The sequence below is a fragment of the Podarcis tiliguerta genome (genome assembly GCF_965153285.1).
Source record: "Podarcis tiliguerta genome assembly, chromosome: W".
NCBI classification, from domain to species: Eukaryota; Metazoa; Chordata; class Lepidosauria; order Squamata; family Lacertidae; genus Podarcis; species Podarcis tiliguerta.
The window spans coordinates 10,403,277-10,425,832 of record NC_139552.1 but is presented as its reverse complement, the minus strand read 5'-3'; the positions used below and the strand labels follow the sequence as shown (position 1 = coordinate 10,425,832).

General features: G+C 46.4%; 1 protein-coding gene across 1 annotated transcript in view; it reads left to right on the top strand.

Annotated features, from left to right (window-relative positions):
• Nucleotides 1-22,556, top strand: part of LOC310668822 (putative helicase senataxin) — a 286,306-nt gene that overhangs the window by 216,734 nt on the left and 47,016 nt on the right. The window contains exons 14-18 of the mRNA XM_083422138.1: nt 1,878-2,025; nt 9,169-9,270; nt 11,288-11,403; nt 12,057-12,128; nt 13,144-13,296. Of these exons, the coding sequence (XP_083278264.1) occupies nt 1,878-2,025; nt 9,169-9,270; nt 11,288-11,403; nt 12,057-12,128; nt 13,144-13,296 (591 nt within the window). The remainder of the gene's footprint in view (nt 1-1,877; nt 2,026-9,168; nt 9,271-11,287; nt 11,404-12,056; nt 12,129-13,143; nt 13,297-22,556) is intronic.

The following is a 22,556-nucleotide window of genomic DNA, read 5'->3' as shown; positions in this document are numbered from 1 at the left end:
GCAGGTAAACACCAGTTATGATCCTGTGTGAATTTTCCGTTCGTCCAATCATCATGTCGAGATGGTTTCCATATATCATCACTTTCATAAATAAAAGCACTCTTTCCATCATCAGTCTCGCAGATCTGTCGCCCTTCCTTGTACCATTTTAGACGTACTCAAAACATTTCCATTTAGGCAAGCCTACCCAGCTGTACAATTTTATTATGTACATTTGTTCTTTAAAAAAAAATCTTGATTTTTATCTCTTTCTTTTATTGCTTTATTATTTTACTATTTTTAAAGTCTGATTTTTTTGCTATTTTGTATGAATGTTTTATTTCACTCTGTATATATTTTTAATTAAGCAGTATATAAAACATGTTAAATAAAAAAAACACAGAAAATATGCAGGCACAGTTTTTCTTTGGACAGAAATGCAGTGGTTTGCATTACATACGCTTCAGGTTACATACGCTTCAGGTTACAAAAACTCCGCTAACCCAGAAATAGTGCTTCAGGTTAAGAACTTTGCTTCAGGATAAGAACAGAAATTGTGCTCCGGCAGCGCAACGGCAGCAGGAGGCCCCATTAGCTAAAGTGGTGCTTCAGGTTAAGAACAGTTTCAGGTTAAGAAAGGACCTCCGGAACAAATTAAGTATGTAACCAGAGGTAGCACTGTAAAATGCTGGAGAATACTAAGCCTTCTAAATTGCTATGTATTGGGTCATACAAGGACACAAAAGATGCAAGAGGAGGGGGGAAAGTGACAACTCTAATGGTTAAGGACTCCTTTTTTCGTGTCATTTTCCTTTAAAAATAAATTTCAGAGTGCACATCTGGGGTGTATCTATAGGAGGCAGTGATGTTAAAAGAGGATTGGATAAATTCATGGAAGGGCAATCAATGGCTTCTTGCCATGATGGCTAGGCTATGCTCTGTTTCCATTGTCAGAGGCAGTAATCCTTCTGAATACTAGTTTCTTGAAACCACAGGAGGGGAAGGTGCTCGTATGCTCATGTTTTGCTCTCTGGTTTCCCACAGGCATCTGGGTGGCCCCCATGGGAACAGGATGCTGGACTAGATGGGCCATTGGAGTAGTCCAGCAGGCTTTTTTTAGTCCTACTTGGAATAGACCCTTTGAAATTACTGTGCATGAGTAACATAGGCCCCATAATTTTAATGTGTGCACTTTGAATAAAACTTAGTTGGTGTTATGTACTGAGTTGAATAGGATCCAAAATGCAGCAGTCTGATTGGTCCGCAGGAGCCACCCAATCCAGCTCCAGGTGGAAGTGAATCCGCAACCTGATTGGCCTACAGGAGAATCCCGGAATTAGCCAATCACGTGCGACCCATTGTTTAAATAATGTATATAAAGCAGACAGTTTGGGGAAACTTCCATTCCTCCTCACCACTATGAGCTGAATAAAGAGCATGAAATCCACACTCGACTCCGAGTATATTTCAGTTGGATATGACCCTTGGGCTTTAAAAAGGGACTTTGATCTGAAAAGGTGGAAGACGACTGCCCTGCATTATTGCACTTAACTTTTTCTCAGTCTTCTTTAGAACTAATGGCTAAATATTAGAGGGTACTTCACAGGGGCAGGAGCTTTTCAAAAGTGCACAGGACTGCCTCTGGAGGTGGGCAGGCTTTCCATTACAGTGGGTCTTTTACCCAGCAATTTTTTCAGGGATGTTGTGGTTACATCCTGCATTTTAGACCCTTTGTCCGGCAGGGGATTGGACTAGATGACCTCTGAAAGACCCAACTTCAATTACCGTATGCACTTCTAGTCTGGGCATGACTATATGGTTGATTTGTTGCAATGGGTATATTCTAGGTATATTTTACAACCCTGTGACTTTCCCCCCCCCCCCCTTTAAATCTCCAGAGATCTGGGAAAGAGAATCCTGTACAAAGCAAGATCAAGAAGAACCGTGTGCTGGTCTGTGCTCCGTCCAACGCTGCTCTAGATCACCTAATGAAAATAATGATTGTTGAGTTCAAGGAAAAATGTCAGGACAAGGAAAAGCCTTTGGGTATGATGAGTTCTTGGCCAGTTCTCTCTCTTTTTTAAAATGATATTTATTAAATGTTTAATAGTTACAAAAAGAAAAAGAAAAAAAAGAAAAAGAAACAATAAAGATTTAACAAACAGTGCATCAAAAATAAAAAGAAAAAGCAATACCACAAAACAACAAGAAAAGAAAAACTAAAACATTTAAAAACACATCCAAATTTCATTTCATTATCTTGCATATGCTTGTTTCCTCGACTTCCTCGCACCTCCCTTTTTTGTATTCTAGTTCAAATTAGCTAGCTCAACAAATCCTTTCCCTCTTTCTCAATTTTTATTCTATAGTTTATCCTAACACAATTTAACTATATTCTAGTTCAAATTAGCTAGTTCAACAAATCCTTTCCCTCTTCCTCAATTTTTGTTCTATAATTTATCCTAACTCAATTTAACTTTAAATTTCCCACTTTAGCGCATTAACCATTAATATTCATATAATGCTTGATAACACTTTTGCTAAAACCATGTAACTTCATTCCAATATTCTTCTAACATTCATTAATTTTCCAATATTTCTGTAAATATACTTTAAATTTTTTCCAATCTTCTTCCATCGACTCTTCTCCCTGGTCTCGGATTCTGCCAGTCATTTCCGCCAGTTCCATGTAGTCCATCAGCTTCATCTGCCATTCTTCCCGGGTGGGTAGCTCTTGTGTCTTCCAATACTTTGCGATAAGTATTCTTGCTGCTGTTGTAGCATACATAAAAAAAGTTCTATCTTTCTTTAACACCAATTGGCCGACCATGCCCAGGAGAAAGGCCTCTGGTTTCTTCAGGAAGGTATATTTAAATACCTTTTTCATTTCATTATATATCATTTCCCAGAAGGTCTTAATCCTTGGACACGTCCACCAAAGGTGAAAGAAGGTACCTTCCGTCTCTTTACATTTCCGACATTTGTTATCGAGCAAATGATAGATTTTTGCCAGCTTGACTGGTGTTATGTACCACCTATAAATCATTTTCATTAAATTCTCCTTTAAGGCATTACATGCCGTAAACTTCATACCAGTGGTCCATAACTGTTCAACATCTTGTGCCCATTTAATCATAGCAGATTTCACCGTTTCATCTTGAGTATTCCATTTCAACAGCAAGTTATACATTCTTGACAAGTTCTTAACTTTGGGATCTAAGAATTCTGTTTCTAGTTTGGATTTTTTGTCCAATTTATATGCCTCCATTATTTGATAATAATGGAGCCAATCTTTCACTCTATTTTTTAATTTTTCAAAACTCTGCAGTTTTAGCCTGTCTCCCTCTTGCTCCAGAATTTCCCAATACTTCGGCCATTTGGCCTCCATATTGAGTTTTTCAATGCTTTCGCTTCCATTGGTGACAACCATCTTGGGGTTTTGTTTTCTAGCAAGTCCTTATACCTTATCCAAACATTAAACAATGCTTTCCTAATAATGTGATTCTTAAAGGCCCTATGAACCTTGACCTTATCATACCACAAGTATGCATGCCAGCCAAATACATTGTTAAAACCTTCCAAATCCAAAACGTCAGTGTTTTCAAGAAGCATCCATTCTTTCAGCCAGCAAAAAGCGGCCGATTCATAATAAGGTTTAAGGTCTGGCAGGGCAAATCCACCTCTTTCTTTAGCATCTGTTAATATCTTAAATTTTATTCGAGGTTTCTTGCCTTGCCAGACAAATTTAGAGATATCTCTCTGCCACTTCTTGAAACAGTCCATTTTATCCACAATTTGCAATGTTTGGAACAAAAACAGCATCCTTGGCAATACATTGATCTTTATAACAGCAATTCGGCCTAGCAGTGATAATTTCAAATTTGACCATATTTCTAAATCCTTTTTCACTTCAGACCAGCATTTTTCATAATTATCTTTAAATAAGTTCACATTCTTAGAAGTCATATTAACCCCCAAATATTTCACTTTCTTGGCCAATATTAGTCCTGTCTCCTTCTGAAACTTGTCTCCATCGCAGTTACGTTTTCCCCAAAACCTTAGTTTTCATTTTATTTAACTTAAAGCCTGCTACCTGGCCAAAATCTTGAATTAATTCCAATGCTCTTTTAGTACTAGATTCTGGCTCCTGTAAAGTTAATACCAAGTCATCAGCAAATGCTTTCAATTTGTACTGTTTAGCCCCAACTTGTATCCATTTAACCAATTGGTCCCTTCTTATCATATTTAGCAAAACCTCCAGGACCGATATAAAGAGCAGTGGAGAGATTGGGCACCCTTGTCACGTTCCTTTCTCAATCTTAAAATCTTCCGTCACCACATTATTCACAATTAGTTGGGCCTTCTGTTCTGCATAAATTGCACCTATACAATTTCCAAAACCTTCACCCACCCCCATCCCCTGTAAATTCTTTTTCATAAAACTCCAAGAAATGTTGTCACAGGCTTTATCCGCATCCACAAATATCAAAACTGCTTTAGTATTTATCTTCACCTGTAGTTTTTCGATAATATTAATTATGTTCCTCGTTTTGTCAAATAAGTGTCTGCCGGGGAGAAAGACCGCTTGATCTTTATGAATTACTTCTACTAATACTTTTTTTAGTCTTTTAGCCAATATATCTGCAAAAATTTTGTAATCCACATTAAGCAGTGATATGGGGCGGTAGTTCTTAAGTTGTGTCTTTTCAGTCTCTGTTTTTGGTATAAGTGTAATATAAGCCTCTTTCCATGACTCCGGTGCCTTTTTCCCCTCCAATGTTTCATTGCAGACTTCCTTTAAAGGTTGTATTAACCATTCTTTCAAAGATCTGTAATATCTTGAAGTCAATCCATCTGGTCCTGGAGATTTACCGAATTGTATATTCTGTATGGCCCCTTCTACTTCCTGCTCTGTAATTTTAAGATTCAACATTAACTTATTTTCCTGAGAGATTTTTTGTAGTCCACTAACTTCCAAAAATCTATCAATGTCCATTTCTTTCTGCTTCTCCTGTGTATACAGTTATTTAAAATACCTCTGGAAGCACTTTCTAATTTCCACTGGATTCTGTATATTCTTTCCTTCCACTTCCAAATTCGTAACTGTGTTAAGTTTTTGTCTTTTTTTCAATTGCCATGCCAGATGTTTCCCACACTTATTTGCCGATTCAAATGTCTTTTGTCTCATCTGTCTAATCTTCCATTCTATTTCCTCATTCATCAATTTCATGTGTTGTATTTGATATAACTTTATCTCTTTCAGAATCTCTTGTGACTTTGGTTTCACTCTTAATTTTTCCTCTCCTTCCTTTATTTTTTCCAGGATGTTATCTTTTTTCTCATTTTGTGTTCTTTTCTTAATTGCATTCTGTTGTATCAAAAAACCTCTCATGACCGCCTTACTTGCATCCCAAATAACTCTTTTTTCCACTGTAGTATTCATGTTTATCTCAAAATAGTCTCTCAGAGTTTTTTGGGCCTTCTTGGTCAATTCCTCACTTTGAAACAGGGCATCATTCATTCTCCATCTAAAGGAACCAGTTGGTGTCAATTTCATTTCCATCTTCACAGCATTATGATCGGAGCAGGTTTTAGGGCTGATTTCTACTTTGTTAGTCTTTGGTGCCAGTCCTCTAGTTACCCAGATTTGGTCAATTCTTGTCCATGTCATCTTAGCCTCAGAAAAGAAAGTTCCCTCTCTTCCTAATGGATTCTTTGTTCTCCAAATGTCAGCTAAATCCATATTTTCAGTCATGTCAAAAAAGGTTTTTGGTAGTCTACCATCCTTGGTGACTACCTGTCTCTGTGCCTTGTCCATGTTTGTAGACACTACTCCATTCATGTCCCCCATCAAAATCATATTATATTCCATATAGTCCATAAGGGTCTCATGTAGCTTCTTGAAAAATTCCGATTTTCCTTCATTTGGTGCATAAATACCTACTATCAAAAATTTCTCTCCCTGTGATTGAATTTCAGTTGCAACAATTCTTCCTTGTTCATCTTTAAACAAAAATTTCGGTGATAGGCTCTCTTTTGCATAAAGGACTACTCCTCTTTTTTTTACTTTATCTGATGAAATAAATTCTTGGCCCAGTCTTTTGTTAATTAATATCTTCCTGTGCAGCCTTGTCACATGTGTTTCTTGCAAGCAAATCAAGTCCAAATGTTCTTTTTTAAGTAAATGAAAGACCCTCCTCCTTTTTTCAGGGGAGTTAGCGCCATTAATATTCCAGCTTAATATTTGCAATGTCATTATGTGGTTACTTTTGTTTCCCTCCAACTGCGCCAAGTGTCTGCTCTTCTTCCATCGGTGGTGTGTTTGTTGGGTCCACTTTTCCAAGTTCTTTCTGCAGATCTTCCTCGTGTTTATTCAGAAACTTATCTCTGTCTTTTTCTAATCTTATTTTTATCTTCCTTCCTTTAAAGGTGAAAGAGAGGCCTTGGGGAAATTCCCACCTAAAAATAATTTGGTTCCTTCTCAGCAAAGCAGCCAATCCACCGTAGTTGGACCTAAGGTCCAAAAGATATTTCGGAATATCTTTAAATATTTCCACTCTTGACTGCTCTATTACTAAGGTCTTCTGGTAGTGCCGGCTTAGGATTGTGTCTCTTTCTTCTTTGGTTCTTAAGGTAATCAGACAATCTCTTACTCTGTTCTTCTCTTTCCTCCCTCCTCTTCCAAGCCTGAAGGCCCTCACGATTCTGAAGTCCTCTTGTTTCAACTCCCAAAATTCTACAAATTCCTGCGTGAGGAAATCTGCCAGGTTATCCTTTTCCACCTCGGGTATCGCTCTGATCCTCAAGTTAACCTGTTTGTCCTTGAGCTCGATCATAGAAAATTTTAATTTATGGTCCTCCAATTGTCTCACCAAGTCTGGGACGCTTTCTGTTTCCAGTTGATCTAATTTAGCTTCCACAACAGCAGCTTTTTTCCTGGCCTCCTCTGCGGTCTGTCATGTCAGGTTAGATTTTTTAATCAATTTTTCAATAGATTCTGCGTTACTATTGGCTTTTTGTTCCAAATTAACCAGTCTTTCTGAATTCTTATCAATTTTCCTGTTTGTGTCATCCACCTTTTGGTTTGTCTCGTCCACTTTCCTGCTAGGCTCTTCAACTTTTTTATTTGTATCCTCTGCTTTTTTAGTAAGTTATTCCAATGTGTCATTTATCTTTTTTAAAGCATTAGCCACAGCTTCATCTGTAGCCATTTCTTTTAGTTTTGGTTGAGGTAGGACAGGTGGAGTTGTAGATCCAGATACTGAAGCTCTTCGCATCCACTGTTTCCCAGACCTTGTTGTTGATATATTTATTTTTTATTTCCCATCTGCCATAACAATTCCACAGCTCAAGGTTAAATCTCACGGCCTCAGAGTCATAACATGCAATAGGAAAATTCCACTTGTAACACTTGTCGCAGTTGTAGCAATTTCAAAAGTTTCCTCTAGAGGGACAAAGTTACTAGCTAAATGTATCTTAAGTCAACTCTTTTTTAAAAAACTTAGCTGCAACAGTAGAATTAATTTGCAATTGTTTCCAGTCCCTTTGTCCTTTTTTGTAGCAAAGAAAGACAGGTTAAGACAGTGTTTCCCTCTTATTTAAGGAGCTGTCAGTGAACGTTTCCAATACAACCTGTGCGCATTCCAATGGCAGCCCGGTTCCAGGGTCTGAGTGATGGAGCTTTTAGCCCTGCCCTTGTCTCTTTGCAGGCCAATTCAGTCACGTAAAAAGCCCCCCCTCTTCTCCTGCTTCCAAGGGGGGGTTTATTAATTTCAATACTAGAATTAAGTGATTTATTGTTTATTTTCAAAGGTTTTAGCTCAGTCTCTTTGCTTTCGTTTATTTACAAAAAGGGGAAGGCGGACTTCCTGTTTCTGACCTCCCCCGTTCGTAGCCAAATTCAGTAATTTTTTTTCTTTTAAAAGTTCCAAATTCCACTTTACTCACGGGTTGTTGTCAAATGTTCCAAATTTTCCAGGAAAAAGTCAGCGCTCTCCGGCGAAAGTTTAGCGGCTTCACTACACAGAAGTAGCGATCGATTCACAGCACCGCGCCACACCCCCCCACTCCGATAGGGATCGCCCCTGAAAAAAGGGGGTCCCTCACGTTTGGGGGGGCACAAATGGTGCCCGCCAAATCCCAGGCTCACAGGCTTCACCCGCCTTTGATTTCTGAAGGGTCTCTGCCTTCGCCGCAGCAGCCAGACCCGATTTCTGCGGAGCGCACTTCTCCCGACGGAGAAATTCCTCCTTCGCCGATGGCGCTAACCCAGAAGTCGAGTTCTTGGCCAGTTCTCATCTGTGGAATTCATAGCTGGAGGGAGCAATTGGCTTGGTCATAACTGAAGAATAAGACATTATTCCGTGTTTAAGTCACTTAGACCCCCCCCCCTCCTGCCAGTATAGGTAGTCGGTGCTTTGCTTTTCCTAAGGCATTTGTCCTTGCAGAGAATCCATCTGAAATCCTTTGGGACAGGGTTGGATCTTGGTGGTGGACCATGTGTTTGGAATGCTGAAGGCCCCCAATCTAATCTCCCTGATGCCCTCTGTTTATCCTGTAGACTCCAAGCAAAGCCTTTCTTGTACATCCTTACACTTTTTAAAGGTTCTTTGGGATCCTTTTAGTGCTGCACTTGCCTACTAAAAGCTTTGCTGCACTTATTTTTACTGGTTTTAGTGTTGTATTTTTATGTTGTTGTTTTGTCTTGTTTTCTGTAAGCTGCCCTAAGGGTGTCTGCAGCAAAAGAACCTTGACGAGGAACGAGTTTCATAGTTAACTGTGCACTGTGTGAATAAGTAATTTTTAAAATCTGTCCTAAGACTTCCAGCATTTAGCATTTTAAGATACCCACGAGTTCCAGTGTTATGAGACAGAGGGAGAAACTTTTCTGTAGCCACTCTCTCCATGCCTTGCATAATTCTATAAACATCTGGCTTGTTGCCTCTTGCCTTTTCTCTAAACCAAAAAGTCCCAAATGTTACAACCTTTCCTTGTAGGGGAGTTGCTGTATCCCCTTGGTCATTTTGGTTGCCATTTTTTGAACTTTTTCTAACTCTTATTGAGGATGTGCAAGATGCAGATTTCAGGATTTGCTAAGCAGATCAAAAGTATTTATTTGCCAAATGTCTTTCTAGTTTAAAAAAGCTAGCTGTACTTCAGCAGGGCTCTAAGTGTCTGTTTCACACCCAGGAAACTGTGGTGACATCAACCTGGTGAGGCTGGGGGAAGAAAAATTGATCAGCAAGGACGTACAGAAATTCAGTCTGGATGCCCAGGCCAATCGCAGAATGAGTGAGTAGTTTGTAAAGGGTTCCTCCCTCACACCATTTGCTGTCTCCTAATTAGTCTGCTTAACAGTGGGGTTCAAAAGTTGGTTCTTCATAGCCCCCAGTCTCTGTTCTATCTGGGACAGACCTTTCCCAGATTGTGAGCAGGGATGAAATCCCATAACACCATCCTATCCCTCCCATCCTATCCTGGTCTGCAGCCAAAGATGTTTATTTTATCAAATATATACTCTGGCTTTTACTCTGGCTTTATCTAAGCATAATTCAACAATAAAGCATCACACACAAAACAAAAAATATAACTGAAATCACTTCAGCTATAAAGTCTTCTTAAAAGTCATTCCCAGCAGTTTTAAATCAGTTTCGTAATTGGGGTATCACAGGAACCTCTGGGTTGTAATGTTAGTAGACCCATTGAAATCAATGGAGCTGACTGCCACTGGATATTGTTATAAAGATTGGGTGTCACCCCCCACTCTGCTAAGCAGTAGCAAAATTCTAGGCGGTGTTCCAGGTGCTCACCCAGGATCTGTGTTCCTTTGAGAATCAAGGTGCGGCAGAGGCTTGTGTAGCTTTAAGAAATATGATTTATTCACATATTTACACCTGAGTTTAGATAAAGGGAGTCCAGATCTTACAGCATGGTCATCTCAAGAAGGGCTTGTTCCCTGTTCTCCCAGCCTACCTGCTCAAGATGGAACTTTCTCTCTCCGCCTCCCTTTCTTCTTCCCAGCACACCTTGCTAAAGGCACTCTTTTTATGTCACCTCAAATACAGTCACCCAGGGAAGCCTTCTAAATCCCTGGTTACTGTTCACACCTCAGGACAGTGGGGAAGGACAGCTCTCTTGCATTGCCAATGGCCCTTAATGGCCCTGTATTGTTCATCATGCGAAAGGCGGAGCTGGATGAATCCCTAGCCGGAATTAAGATTGCCGGAAGAAATATCAACAACCTCAGATATGCAGATGACACAACCTTGATGGCAGAAAGTGAGGAGGAATTAAAGAACCTTTTATTGAGGGTGAAAGAGGAGAGCGCAAAATATGGTCTGAAGCTCAACATCAAAAAAACGAAGATCATGGCCACTGGTCCCATCACCTCCTGGCAAATAGAAGGGCAAGAAATGGAGGCAGTGAGAGATTTTACTTTCTTGGGCTCCATGATCACTGCAGATGGTGACAGCAGCCACGAAATTAAAAGACGCCTGCTCCTTGGGAGAAAAGCAATGACAAACCTAGACAGCATCTTCAAAAGCAGAGACATTACCTTGCCAACAAAGGTCCGTATAGTTAAAGCCATGGTTTTCCCAGTAGTGATGTATGGAAGTGAGAGCTGGACCATAAAGAAGGCTGATCGCCAAAGAATGGATGCTTTTGAATTATGGTGCTGGAGGAGACTCTTGAGAGTCCCATGGACTGCAAGAAGATCAAACCTATCCATTCTTCAGGAAATCAGCCCTGAGTGCTCACTGGAAGGACAGATCCTGAAGTTGAGACTCCAATACTTTGGCCACCTCATGAGAAGAGAAGACTCCCTGGAAAAGACCCTGATGTTGGGAAAGATGGAGGGCACAAGGAGAAGGGGACGACAGAGGACGAGATGGCTGGACAGTGTTCTTGAAGCTACGAACATGAGTTTGACCAAACTGTGGGAGGCAGTGGAAGACAGGAGTGTCTGGCGTGCTCTGGTCCATGGGGTCACGAAGAGTTGGCCACGACTAAATGACTAAACAACAATTGTTTCTTAATGGCCATAGCTTGGCTAGGTCGTTTTGCATAGGGTAGCCCAGGAATTACTCTGCAGCTTGTATATTCCCTTCATATCCCAAATAATCAAAACCTTACCATTTATTAATTTCTAGGGATCCCCCCACCATATAACAATATAACAGTATAAACCCACAGTTTAATGAATGTCAGAAGCATTGAATTTCAGTGTGAGAATGGTAAGAAACCAAAGTTCCATTTTGAAAGTGGGATATAAATTTCTAAATTAAAAGCATTTTGTTGGATTCCTTAGGCCGAGCAGCCCTTGGGAAAGATCAAGACATCCACAAGTGGAAGAAAGAGATAGATCAACGACTGGATGCTCTTTCTTGCCAGTGTGCTATAGACGAAAGCCAAAGCAAAGAGAAGGTACTTGTTAGTTGCCATGTGTAATTTGACCAGGATTATTATATCCTACTCAGTCTGTCCGGTAGGCTGTGGTCTGAAACTGTAGTTCAGACATGCTCTTCAGTTAAAAGTGTGAAGGCTTGGAGGCACAGCGGATGGGCCGAAACCTGATGTGGGGTAGTGGGGAGACACATGTTTTACTTGCTCAAATGCTCAGTCTTCGGTTAAAGTGGGGATCAAGTAGCAGGGAGGCTGTTCAGAACTTTTTTTCTTTCTTTCCGTAAGCAGCCCTATATTGAGTCAGAAAATAGATCCATCTAGCTCAGGCTTCCTCAAGCTCGGCCCTCCAGATGTTTTTGAGACTACAATTCCCATCATCCCTGACCACTGGTTCTGCTAGCTAGGGATCATGGGAGTTGTAGGCCAAAAACATCGGGAGTGCTGAGGTTCAGGAAGCCTGATCTAGCTCATTATTGTCAACATTGACAGGCAGCAACTCTCCAGGGTTTCAGACAGGGTTACCCGGCAGCCCTACCTAGAGATACCATTGGGGATTGAATCTGGGACCTTTTGCATCCAAAGTAGATGCTCTACCACTGAGCTATGCCCTTCCCCATGATTGGTTGAGTATTCATGTCAAAAACAAGTAAATTCCCACCCACCTCATCTTTCAGAAACAACAGTTAGAGCAGGAAACTCGCAGGCTTGCAGAAGAGAGCAAGAGGCTCACTGTTCAACTGAAGGAGGTATGGGTTTCATCACTAAGATGCTCTTAAAAACAACCTTGGTGAACTGCTTCATCTCATCATGCAAAAAAGTGCTTGTGTCTTGGATTAGCTCCAGCTAGGAAATCAGAATATCTCTCCTGTTAGTACAGATCACTGATTGTGCTGCTACTCTGTTGCACATCAGCCACGTGCCATTATCTCAGCCAAATCATAGACTAGGGTTGCCATAGGTCTGGGAAATCCTGGGCATGTCATCTTTTGTTGGGCCAACATGCCCACCCCGGGGGATTTTTACATTTTAAAGGAAATGTCTGGGTTGGGGGGGGTGGTTTGCTTGCTTGTTTGTTTGTGTTTGGCTTGGGCATGGGAGGCTTGGGCGCTGGTGGCTTTCTCCCACTTCCTCTTTCAGCTCTATGGACTGTATACAATTAATTTTTACCCATTTAGATTAATGAGCCTAATGGGCTCGTCATGTTCATTCACTGGATTGGATACAACCCTATGTGCTTTCCAAGCTGGGTTAGGGTAACTTTCCTCACCACCTCGTGCCATAGAAGGTGAGGCTGTGGCTTGGTGGGCACCGAGAGAAATTCTAAGGGGCACTGTTGCATTCCTGAGCACCACATGGGTGAACACATACACCTTCATACGGACTCTAAGCAGGTATTTGGCTGTGTTTATCCTGAGTCATAGGAGCATTGGGAAGCTGCTTTATACTGAGTCAGGCCATTGATCTAACTTGGTCAGTATTGTTTGCCCTATCTGGAGATATTGGCGATTGAAGCTGACACCTCCTGCATGCAAAATGGGTACCCCTTCACAGAACTATGGCCTGTCATTTTAGCATCCAATCCAGTTCTTCTTCTAAAAGCAGCTGACTTCAACTTCAACCACACACTGAGCATGGACTTGTTTTGCCTGCCTGACCATGGCTGCTGTTGCAAAAACAAAACAGGCAGTTGAAAGAAAACTGGTCTCTGTCTAAAAATTAGGTGCTCTTAAAAAGGAAGTTCCTGGCTCTTGTGTTACCCAGGTTTGTGGGCGATCGCAAAGCGACATGAAAACGAACATCATCCTGGAGTCTCACATCATCTGCTGCACACTGAGCACCAGTGGGAGCAGCCTGCTGCGTGCAGTATTCCAGCGGCTGGACTGTGATCCTCTGAGCTGCGTCATCGTGGACATGGTTAGTGGGGGATATAGGCACTACAGTAGCAAGGGCATATTTGGGGCAGGAGGATGGAGGGTGTCTTTAGTACCTTTTACAGATTGCAGAAACAGCCCTGTTCACTTTGGCTGCCTTGTTTTGTATTTATACAAATGTTTCCCCACCACCAGCACCCTCTTCTGACATTAAAAGCCCTCAAGGCAGCTTTTTTGTTTGATGTGTTTTGACTGTTTTTAGTGGTGTTGCCTGCTTTTTCCCTCTTTTTTATTTCAAGGCGTGCATAGGTGGTTTGCCAAAGGGGGGTGGGTGGGCAGACGGGGGAGTCAGATCATTGCCAGGTTTTTTTGTGAAATAAGTATTTTCTTGTGTCCTTAACTGTTACTTACCGTATTTTCCGCTCCATAGGGCGCACCGGACCATAGGGTGCACCTAGGTTTTTTTTTGGGGGGGGGGGGGATAAAGAAAAAATATATATTCCCCCCCCCCCCCAGCTCCAAAGAGCAAAGAAGCCAAGACAGTGAGTGGGATCCATCCCACTGGCTGTCTTGGCTTCCTCTTTAGCCACGTGCAACCTCTCCAGCCGGGAGAGGCTGTGCACAGCTTCGTTTTTAGCCGTGGGGCTGGGGCGGGGGAAGCCCCCCAAACAGGTCCAGGAGCGGCGGCAAGATTGCGCACAACCTCGCCGTCACTCCTGGAGCTTGCGGGGCTGGGGGCAGGGGAAGCTCGAGCTTCCCCCGACCCCAGCCCCCAGAACAGACAGCTATCCGCAAGCCTTCCGAGCGCAGCGGGAGTTCCCGCCGGGCTCCGAAGGCTTGCGGATAGCTGCCTGAAGCCGGGGGAGCGCAGTGGGAGTTGGCACTGCGCTCCCTGGGTTTCAGGCTGCAGGCTGCTATCTGGCTTCAGGCAGCTATCCGCAAGCCTGCATTCGCTCCATAGGAAAGCCTGCGAAAGCCTGCATTCGCTCCATAGGATGCACACACATTTCCCCTTCATTTTGGGAGGGGAAAAAGTGCGTCCTATAGAGCGAAAAATACAGTAGATTTCCAAATATGCCCTTGAGCCCAAAAAGGTTGGGGACTCCTTAGGAACATAGGAATGTGCCTTATACTAAATCAGACCATTGGTCCATCTTGCTCAGTATTGTCCACACTGACTTACAGCAGCTCTCCAAGGTTTTAGGCAGGAATCTCTCCCAGCCCTACCTGGAGATGCCAAGGACTGAACCTGGGACCTTCTGCACACAAGACAGCTGCCTTCTGGAGGACATAATGTCAGCTACCCATGAGTAGCCTTAGGCAAGCCCCTCTCTGCAAGAACCTTTAACATAATTACAGAAAGCTCTTTGAATGCTTATGGAAAATCGCTACATAAGTACTAAATAACATTTATGTCAGCGAAGCAGCTCCAGTCAAGCTCTAAGCTTGGGAGGCCATGAACCACTTGATCCAACCAGATGATCACCTGCTAATTCACCTGACCAGCCTAACCCTAATAGCATGTCACAGTGGGGAAAGCATCTCACCTAAATCCCTGATTGGCACTTGTTCTGTAGTGGTTGGTATCGTGGGCCTGGTGTGTGCATGAAGATAAAAAGAGAGAAAGAGGAGGCAAGCTGCTGTGCTTACTGATTAAATGTATTTTTACTGTTGCTGCTCTATATGTTTCGGAGTACATAACTCCCTTCAGGAGCTTTAAGTGCTTACAAATTCCTTAGACCCAGAAACACTCTCTTCTGTAAACCTGAGCTCAGAAAACAGCTCTGAATAATCTGCGAAGCAACCTTTTTTTCTTTCTGCACCTCTACAATGAATCAGGTTTACAGTTTGTTGTTGGGGTTTTTTTGGTTTTGTTTTTTAAAAACTTTAATCAGTAAGCACAGTAGCTTGCCTCCTCTTTCTCTGACCCTGGGCCTAATCACTACATTGAAAGCCTTCCTTTTGCTGTTCATCCAGCCCAAGCATGTTGGTGCTGAGCAGCATGCCCCTCATTGAAAATTCTTCCAGAGGAGTCATACCCAAAGATACCTGGGGCAGGAAGGGGTGAGCATGTGTCAGAGGTTCAGGAGCAGAGGCACAGGAGAGGGAGGAAATGGAGAGCGAAGGGGAGGAGTCCGAAGGAAATGTCAGCGAGGACAGCGGTCCGAGATCTCTGAGTCTTTCCAGTGAATCAGAGGATTCACAAAAAGGGGCTCCCATGGTCAGGGCAAGGGGAGTACCCAGGGGGGCACTTCAGGGAGAAGGGGCCAGAGGGGACTCAGAGAGCAGCAGTTGGAAATCTGGACCAGCGTCCACACCAGAGTGCAGTAGGGGGGAGGAGTCCCAGGCATCGGGATCAGGTGGCGCGCTACCAGCGGGAGAACATGAGGCAGGATTGACCACGCCTCCGTCAGGGAGCGAGGAAACGGTTAAGAGGAAGGTTAAACGCGCGCGCGCGCGCCAAGTTCAAATGTACAGGAAGGCGGCACAGTTGGCAGCCCGGGTAGGGAGCCAAGTCCTAAAGCCCGCCGAAGAGAGCGGGAGGAGTTTGGGGGGTCAACGTCTGCGTCGGAGGAGTCCAGGAGGGAGGAGACCCCGGGGGGCAGCAGGACCCAGAGGAGAAAGGAGAGAAGGAAGAGGTGGAGTAAGATTAGAGTCTTAAACTGGTGTACAGGGGGCGGGGATTCAGATGGAGCTTCGCCAGTCTAGACCCTAGACGTAGAGCTGGAGCGCTGAGGCTTGGAAATGGAAACTATTCTTCAATACAGACTTTGATACTTTACTACTGGCTAGCGTTGGTCCTTTGTGAGCTGGGACCAGGAGCCAGCTCTGACAGTAAGCTCCATCTCACCAAAAGTTTTGGCACCAAGAACCTCGCCACGTGAGTCGACGCAGCGAGGGCAGAGGAGGGGTGCTTTGAGAGCTCACACAAATCAGGCAAGATGACTCCAGAACAGCAACTGACAGAACTGCGAAATGCAGTGACTCAACTCAACGCGGAGGTACGGGCCTCCAAGAAAAGGGAAGAGGAAATGAATGCCGCCTGCAGAGATCTCCGAACCAGGTTGGAAGCGCTCACTACACTGGGGCAAATGGGACCCAAGTCAGAGGGCATTGGACTGGGGAGGAGGGGAGCCAGTCTGGTATCTCATTTCGACGGGAGTTTACAGCAGTACCCTAACTTCAGAGCCGACCTGCTGTTTGCGCTGGATCTGCTAGAAAAAGACTTTAGAGATGAGAGAGAGAAAGTGGGGTTTATCTTGTCCCATTTGCATGGGGAGGCCAAAACGTGGCTGAGGAATTTATGGAGAGATAATGATCCGGCGCTCCAAGATGCGAAGGCTTTCATTAAAGCGATGGATTCGTGTTTTTTATCAAAGATAGACATCGATATTGCCAGGAGAGACATACACGGGCTTAAACAAGGCAGAGCCAGTGTGAGGCAGTACCATGCACGCTTTTTTGGATTAGTTCATGCGCTGGGATGGGAGAAAGATTCTGCGCCAGTGAGAGACCTCTTTTGGGAAGGCTTGAATGCAGATGTAAAAGCTGAGATTGCAAGGGGGGAGAGACCAAAGAACACCCAGCAAGTGGTCCAGAGGGCGCTGGAAATTGGGGTGCGTCTGGAGGAACGTCCTTGGAACAGAGAAGAAGGACGTTGGGGAAGGGCGCCAGCCAGAGCACCTCCCCTCTCTCCCAAAGATGCAGCGCGTGCGCAATCCACACCCTCGCAGGGAGGGGGAGAAGAACCGATGGAGATTGGAGGTGCTAGGGCTCAGTCAGCTACCAGAGCCCTAACACCGGGAGCAGTCAAAACGAAGCCTCCTAGAGGGAACAGGAAGTGCTACATCTGCGACAGTGCTCAGCACATGGCGAAAGAGTGTCCCCAGAGGCTCCATAAGCACACTGCAGCCTCGGCAACAGTCACAGACGCAAGGCAACAGAGGGCACCACAGCAGGGAAACGACGGAGTCTGGCTGGAGGAAGAGGCACTGGGGTCCAGCCAGACAAGTCAATGAAGCAATCCCCAGCAATTTTGCAGCCCACAGACCCCCTCCCACCCAAACCAGTGGTGCAGCTTACAGCGTCACTCCAACTGCCCAATGGACGCACTCTGGAAGTGCCAATCACCATTGACTCTGGCAGCAACGCAGACTTTATAGGACTGGATTTCATTCAGCAGCACAATATAGCACTACTGCCAGCCACGCTGCCTCTGAAGGTTGTCACGGTGGATGGCAGAGACTTGTTGGGGGGGCAAGTGGTGCAACAAACGCCTCCAATGGTGATGCGAATTGGAAATCACCGAGAAGTCATCAGCTTCAATGTCACCCACCTGTCGGACACGCCTGTAGTCTTGGGCATGAGTTGGCTGCACAGGCACAGCCCAGCATTGGCGTGGTACCAGCGCCAACTGACCTTCGGCTCATCCTATTGCGCGGAACATTGCATCCTACCTGGCCCGGAAGAGGGAGAGGATGACGCGCAGCTACAATTAGGCACGCTGCAAGCAGTGCCACGCAAGTACGCAGCGTTTTTGGAGGTTTTCTGCGAGAAAGAAGCAGACAAGCTGCCTCCCCACAGGCCCTATGACTGCAAGATTGACCTCCTGCCAGGGGCGACGCTGCCAACCGGGAAACTGTATTCAATGTCTGAAGACGAGCTGCAGGAGCTCAGGGAGTTCATAGACCTCAACTTGAAGCGCGGTTTCATCCGGGAGTCGAAGGCAGTAGGGGGCAGTCCTGTATTCTTTGTGAAGAAAAAGGACACGCCCCAAAAGAGGCTTGTAGTGGATTTCAGGCTCTTAAATTCCAAGACCAAGCCCACGGCCTTTCCCATGCCCAAAATAGATGACCTGCTTGCAACGGTGCGGAAAGGACGCATTTTCACAAAGTTGGATCTGCGAGGGGCGTACAACCTGATTCGCATACGGGAGGGCGACGAGTGGAAGACTGCCATGTTCACGCCCCTGGGCACCTATGAATACAGAGTTATGCCCTTTGGTTTACAAAACGGCTCTCACTGTTTTCATGCCTTCATGCATCACGTCCTGGCGGGTCTCCTCTACAAGAAATGCGTCTGCTTCTTGGACGACATCCTGATATTCTCAGAATCAGAGGAGACCCACGAGGGAGACGTCAAGGAAGTTCTGCAGAGACTGCAGGAGCATCGGCTGTACGCCAAGCTGGAAAAGTGCCAATTCGACAGGAAGGAGGTGGATTTCCTGGGCTACAAGTTGTCGGACAAGGGGCTCGCCATGGACAGCGCCAAGGTTCGCGCAGTGTTGGACTGGAAGAGCCCGCGCAATCGGAAGGAGGTCCAGCGGTTTGTGGGTTTCGCCAACTTTTACCGCAAGTTCATCAAGGGGTTCGCGATGCAGACAGCGGCCATTACCGACACGCTCAGCTCCAAGAAGAAGAAGTTCATCTGGACGGAGCAAGCGGAGCAGTCCTTTCAGAACCTTAAGCGTCTCTTCTCGTCCGAAGAGCAGCTACTGCATGTGAATCCCAGCAGACCGATGAGAGTTGAAACGGACGCCTCAGACAGAGCCGTGGGCGCAGTACTGTTGCAGCAGGACCCGCATGGGTACTGGAGACCGTGTGCATTCTACTCTAGAAAGCTCAGCAAGTCAGAGCAGAACTACACCATCTGGGACAGGGAGTTGCTGGCCATTCATGCAGCATTCAAGGCGTGGCGGCACTTCCTCATCGGAGCCAAACACACAGTGCAGGTTCGCACGGACCATAAGAACCTGGAGTACTGGCGTACGGCAAGGTTCCTGAACCAGCGGCACATCCGATGGGTGGAGTTCTTTGCGGATTTCGACTTCTGGATAGAGTACATCCCAGGCGACAACAACATCATGGCAGATGCACTGTCCAGAAAGCCGCAATACCTCGAAGAGGCGGCACCAGCAGCGGCCAAGCACATTTTCGCACCGAAAGCGTGGGCGTGCGCTTCAGCAACCGTGGACCTGGATGCTGTCCGTGGAGCGCTGCAGGAGGACCCCTTCGCACAAGCCAAGATGGAGGAGGTGCACAAGGGCACGGTGAAGGACAACGAGTTCCAGATACGCGACGGATTGCTCATCCGCAGAGGGGCCCTCTACGTACCGGGAGACGACCTCCGCGCGAAAGTACTGCAGCAGTTGCACGACGCACCCACCGCCGGGCACTTTGGCAAAGAGAAGACGGCAGAATTAGTAGCCAGAGATTTTTGGTGGCCCAAGATGCGGGGGGAAGTCGCGGATTACGTCTCGAGGTGCGACACCTGCCAAAGGGCCAAGTCAGTGCACAAACCACCGGCGGGACTGCTCGAACCGCTGCAGACGCCGAGCGAACCGTGGGAGAGGGTGGCCCTGGATTTTGTCACGGATTTACCCAGCTCGAGGGGCAAGACGGCAGTGCTAGTGGTGGTGGACATGTTCACCAAAATGGCCCACTTCATTCCGTGCGCGAAGGTGGCCACGGCGGAACAGACCGCCAAACTGTTCATAGACCACGTGTTCAAGGTTCACGGTCTGCCACGGTCTATCCTGTCCGACCGGGGGCGGCAGTTCATCTCGAACTTCTGGCAGAAGCTGATGGGTTTCCTGAACGTCAAGATCAACCTAGCGTCTGCAAGACACCCGCAGACCAACGGACAAGCGGAGCGAGTCAACGCAGTCATGCAGCAGTACCTGAGATGCTATGCAAATCAGCAACCGGCAACATGGGTGGACTACCTGCCGCTCGCTGAGTTCGCCTACAACAACATGAAGCACGTGTCCACGGGGGTGACACCGTTCTTCGCCAACAACGGGAGGCATCCCAGAACCTTCCCGGGATTAGAGAGACTGGGGGAGGGGGAGCCACAGGCAGCGGAAGCCTTAGCGTCAGAATTGCAGGAAGTTCACGAACAGCTTCGGAGGCAGTTAGAACTAGCAAAGCACGCATACAAACTGCAGGCTGACAAGCACAGAAGGGTTGGGGAAGACATACAGGTGGGAGACTGGGTTTGGTTAGCAGCCCAGGCAGTGCCGACCAGATCGTTAGCGAAGAAGAAGCTCGGACATAAGCAGCTAGGACCTTACCAAGTCGAGGCTCAGGTCAATCCAGTGGCCTTCCGGTTGACACTTCCGGAGGGATCCAGAATGCACCCAGTGTTCCATAGATCAGTACTCACGCCCTACAAAGCACCTCACAGATTTCAGGAGCCGGGCACGGCACCAGACCAGCTCAGGGAGAAGTCCACAAGGCGGGGGTCGCCAAGAGGGGAACCCATCAACGAGGTCACAGAGATTTTAGACTCGAGATGGGGGGAAGAGGGAGTAGAATATTTTCTCGCCAGCGAAGGTACCCCGGCCAGCGCCAACCGTTGGGTGCCGGACTATGCCTTGGACGAGCCTCTTCTCAAGGAAGAGTTTCATGCCTTGTTCCCGCACAGGCCCATGCCAGCCGAGTATTTCGACGACTGGCTTTTCACACCCACGCTTTCAACCAGCACGTTCCAGGGGTTCACCTCGGACGAAGAACCGGCACTAGACACACGTTCCCCGGAGGGATCGCCCTCGGGGTTTGCCTCAGACCGCTCTTATTGGTGGGACTATCGGCCAGAGGAGCGGTGGAACAGGCAGTGGCTGGGGGGTCCTTGGCAAGCAACGGTCCCAGAGGCGACCGGGGGAGAGATGGACATGGACGTGCTGGGGGAGGACGTTGGGTTCGAGCACGGCGGCACAGAGATGGAAGCGGAGGAAATCGAGGTCGGCGAGAGCATGGAGGACGAGCCGGACTTATCCGGCTGGATGCACGCCACGGGGGACGAACTGTATCCGCCATTCACCCCCACAACGACGGAGCACCCCGCACCCACACCTGAGGGAGGGGAGGGGGGAAGGGGGGGCTTCGAGGGGGGGATGGATGTCAGGGGTTCAGGAGCAGAGGCACAGGAGAGGGAGGAAATGGAGAGCGAAGGGGAGGAGTCCGAAGGAAATGTCAGCGAGGACAGCGGTCCGAGATCTCTGAGTCTTTCCAGTGAATCAGAGGATTCACAAAAAGGGGCTCCCATGGTCAGGGCAAGGGGAGTACCCAGGGGGGCACTTCAGGGAGAAGGGGCCAGAGGGGACTCAGAGAGCAGCAGTTGGAAATCCGGACCAGCGTCCACACCAGAGTGCAGTAGGGGGGAGGAGTCCCAGGCATCGGGATCAGGTGGCGCGCTACCAGCGGGAGAACATGAGGCAGGATTGACCACGCCTCCGTCAGGGAGCGAGGAAACGGTTAAGAGGAAGGTTAAACGCACGCGCGCGCGCCAAGTTCAAATGTACAGGAAGGCGGCACAGTTGGCAGCCCGGGTAGGGAGCCAAGTCCTAAAGCCCGCCGAAGAGAGCGGAAGGAGTCTGGGGGGTCAACGTCTGCGTCGGAGGAGTCCAGGAGGGAGGAGACCCCGGGGGGCAGCAGGACCCAGAGGAGAAAGGAGAGAAGGAAGAGGTGGAGTAAGATTAGAGTCTTAAACTGGTGTACAGGGGGCGGGGATTCAGATGGAGCTTCGCCGGTCTAGACCCTAGACGTAGAGCTGGAGCGCTGAGGCTTGGAAATGGAAACTATTCTTCAATAAAGACTTTGATACTTTACTACCGGCTAGCGTTGGTCCTTTGTGAGCTGGGACCAGGAGCCAGCTCTGACAGCATGGAATTTTATAGAACTATATTAACAGCTTTATAGAATTATATGAACAGCTGTAGGCTGCCAAGACACGGTTCTCACCTGACAGCCTGATGTCTAAATTAAGTGTTCGCATTATAAATGTAGGCCATCAGTTGAAAGCACTCGGTCTTCAACCATGCAGGTTCCCAGTTGTTCCATTTAGCGAAAGTTGACACCATCCCTAGCCCTGGTCATGAGTGCTTTGCACATTTTGAGGGTGGAAAGTTTGACTTCCATGCCTAGGTAACTTAAATCTCAAGTTGAAGAAGCTGCTGCCACCCTTTAAAAACAGAAACAGAAACAGAAAACCCCACACACACTTCAGAATTCAGTTGCTGTAGTCCAGGGGTGGCCAACTCCCAAGAGACTGCAATCTACTCACAGAGTTAAAAACTGGCAGTGATCTACCCCATTTTGGGGGGTTCAGCCAGTGTTCTACTAGTCTTGTTTGCACGCTAACATTAAGATGTGTGGTTTAGCATTATGTGATACAGCTTCAGTTGATGGAACTTGTCGTTCCAACATTTTTGGAAGGCACCAGCTGGGGTGGGAAAGCTGAACTATATCAAAGTAATCATACAGGGAAAGCAAATTGTATTGAAGTTGGAGGCAACCAAATAAA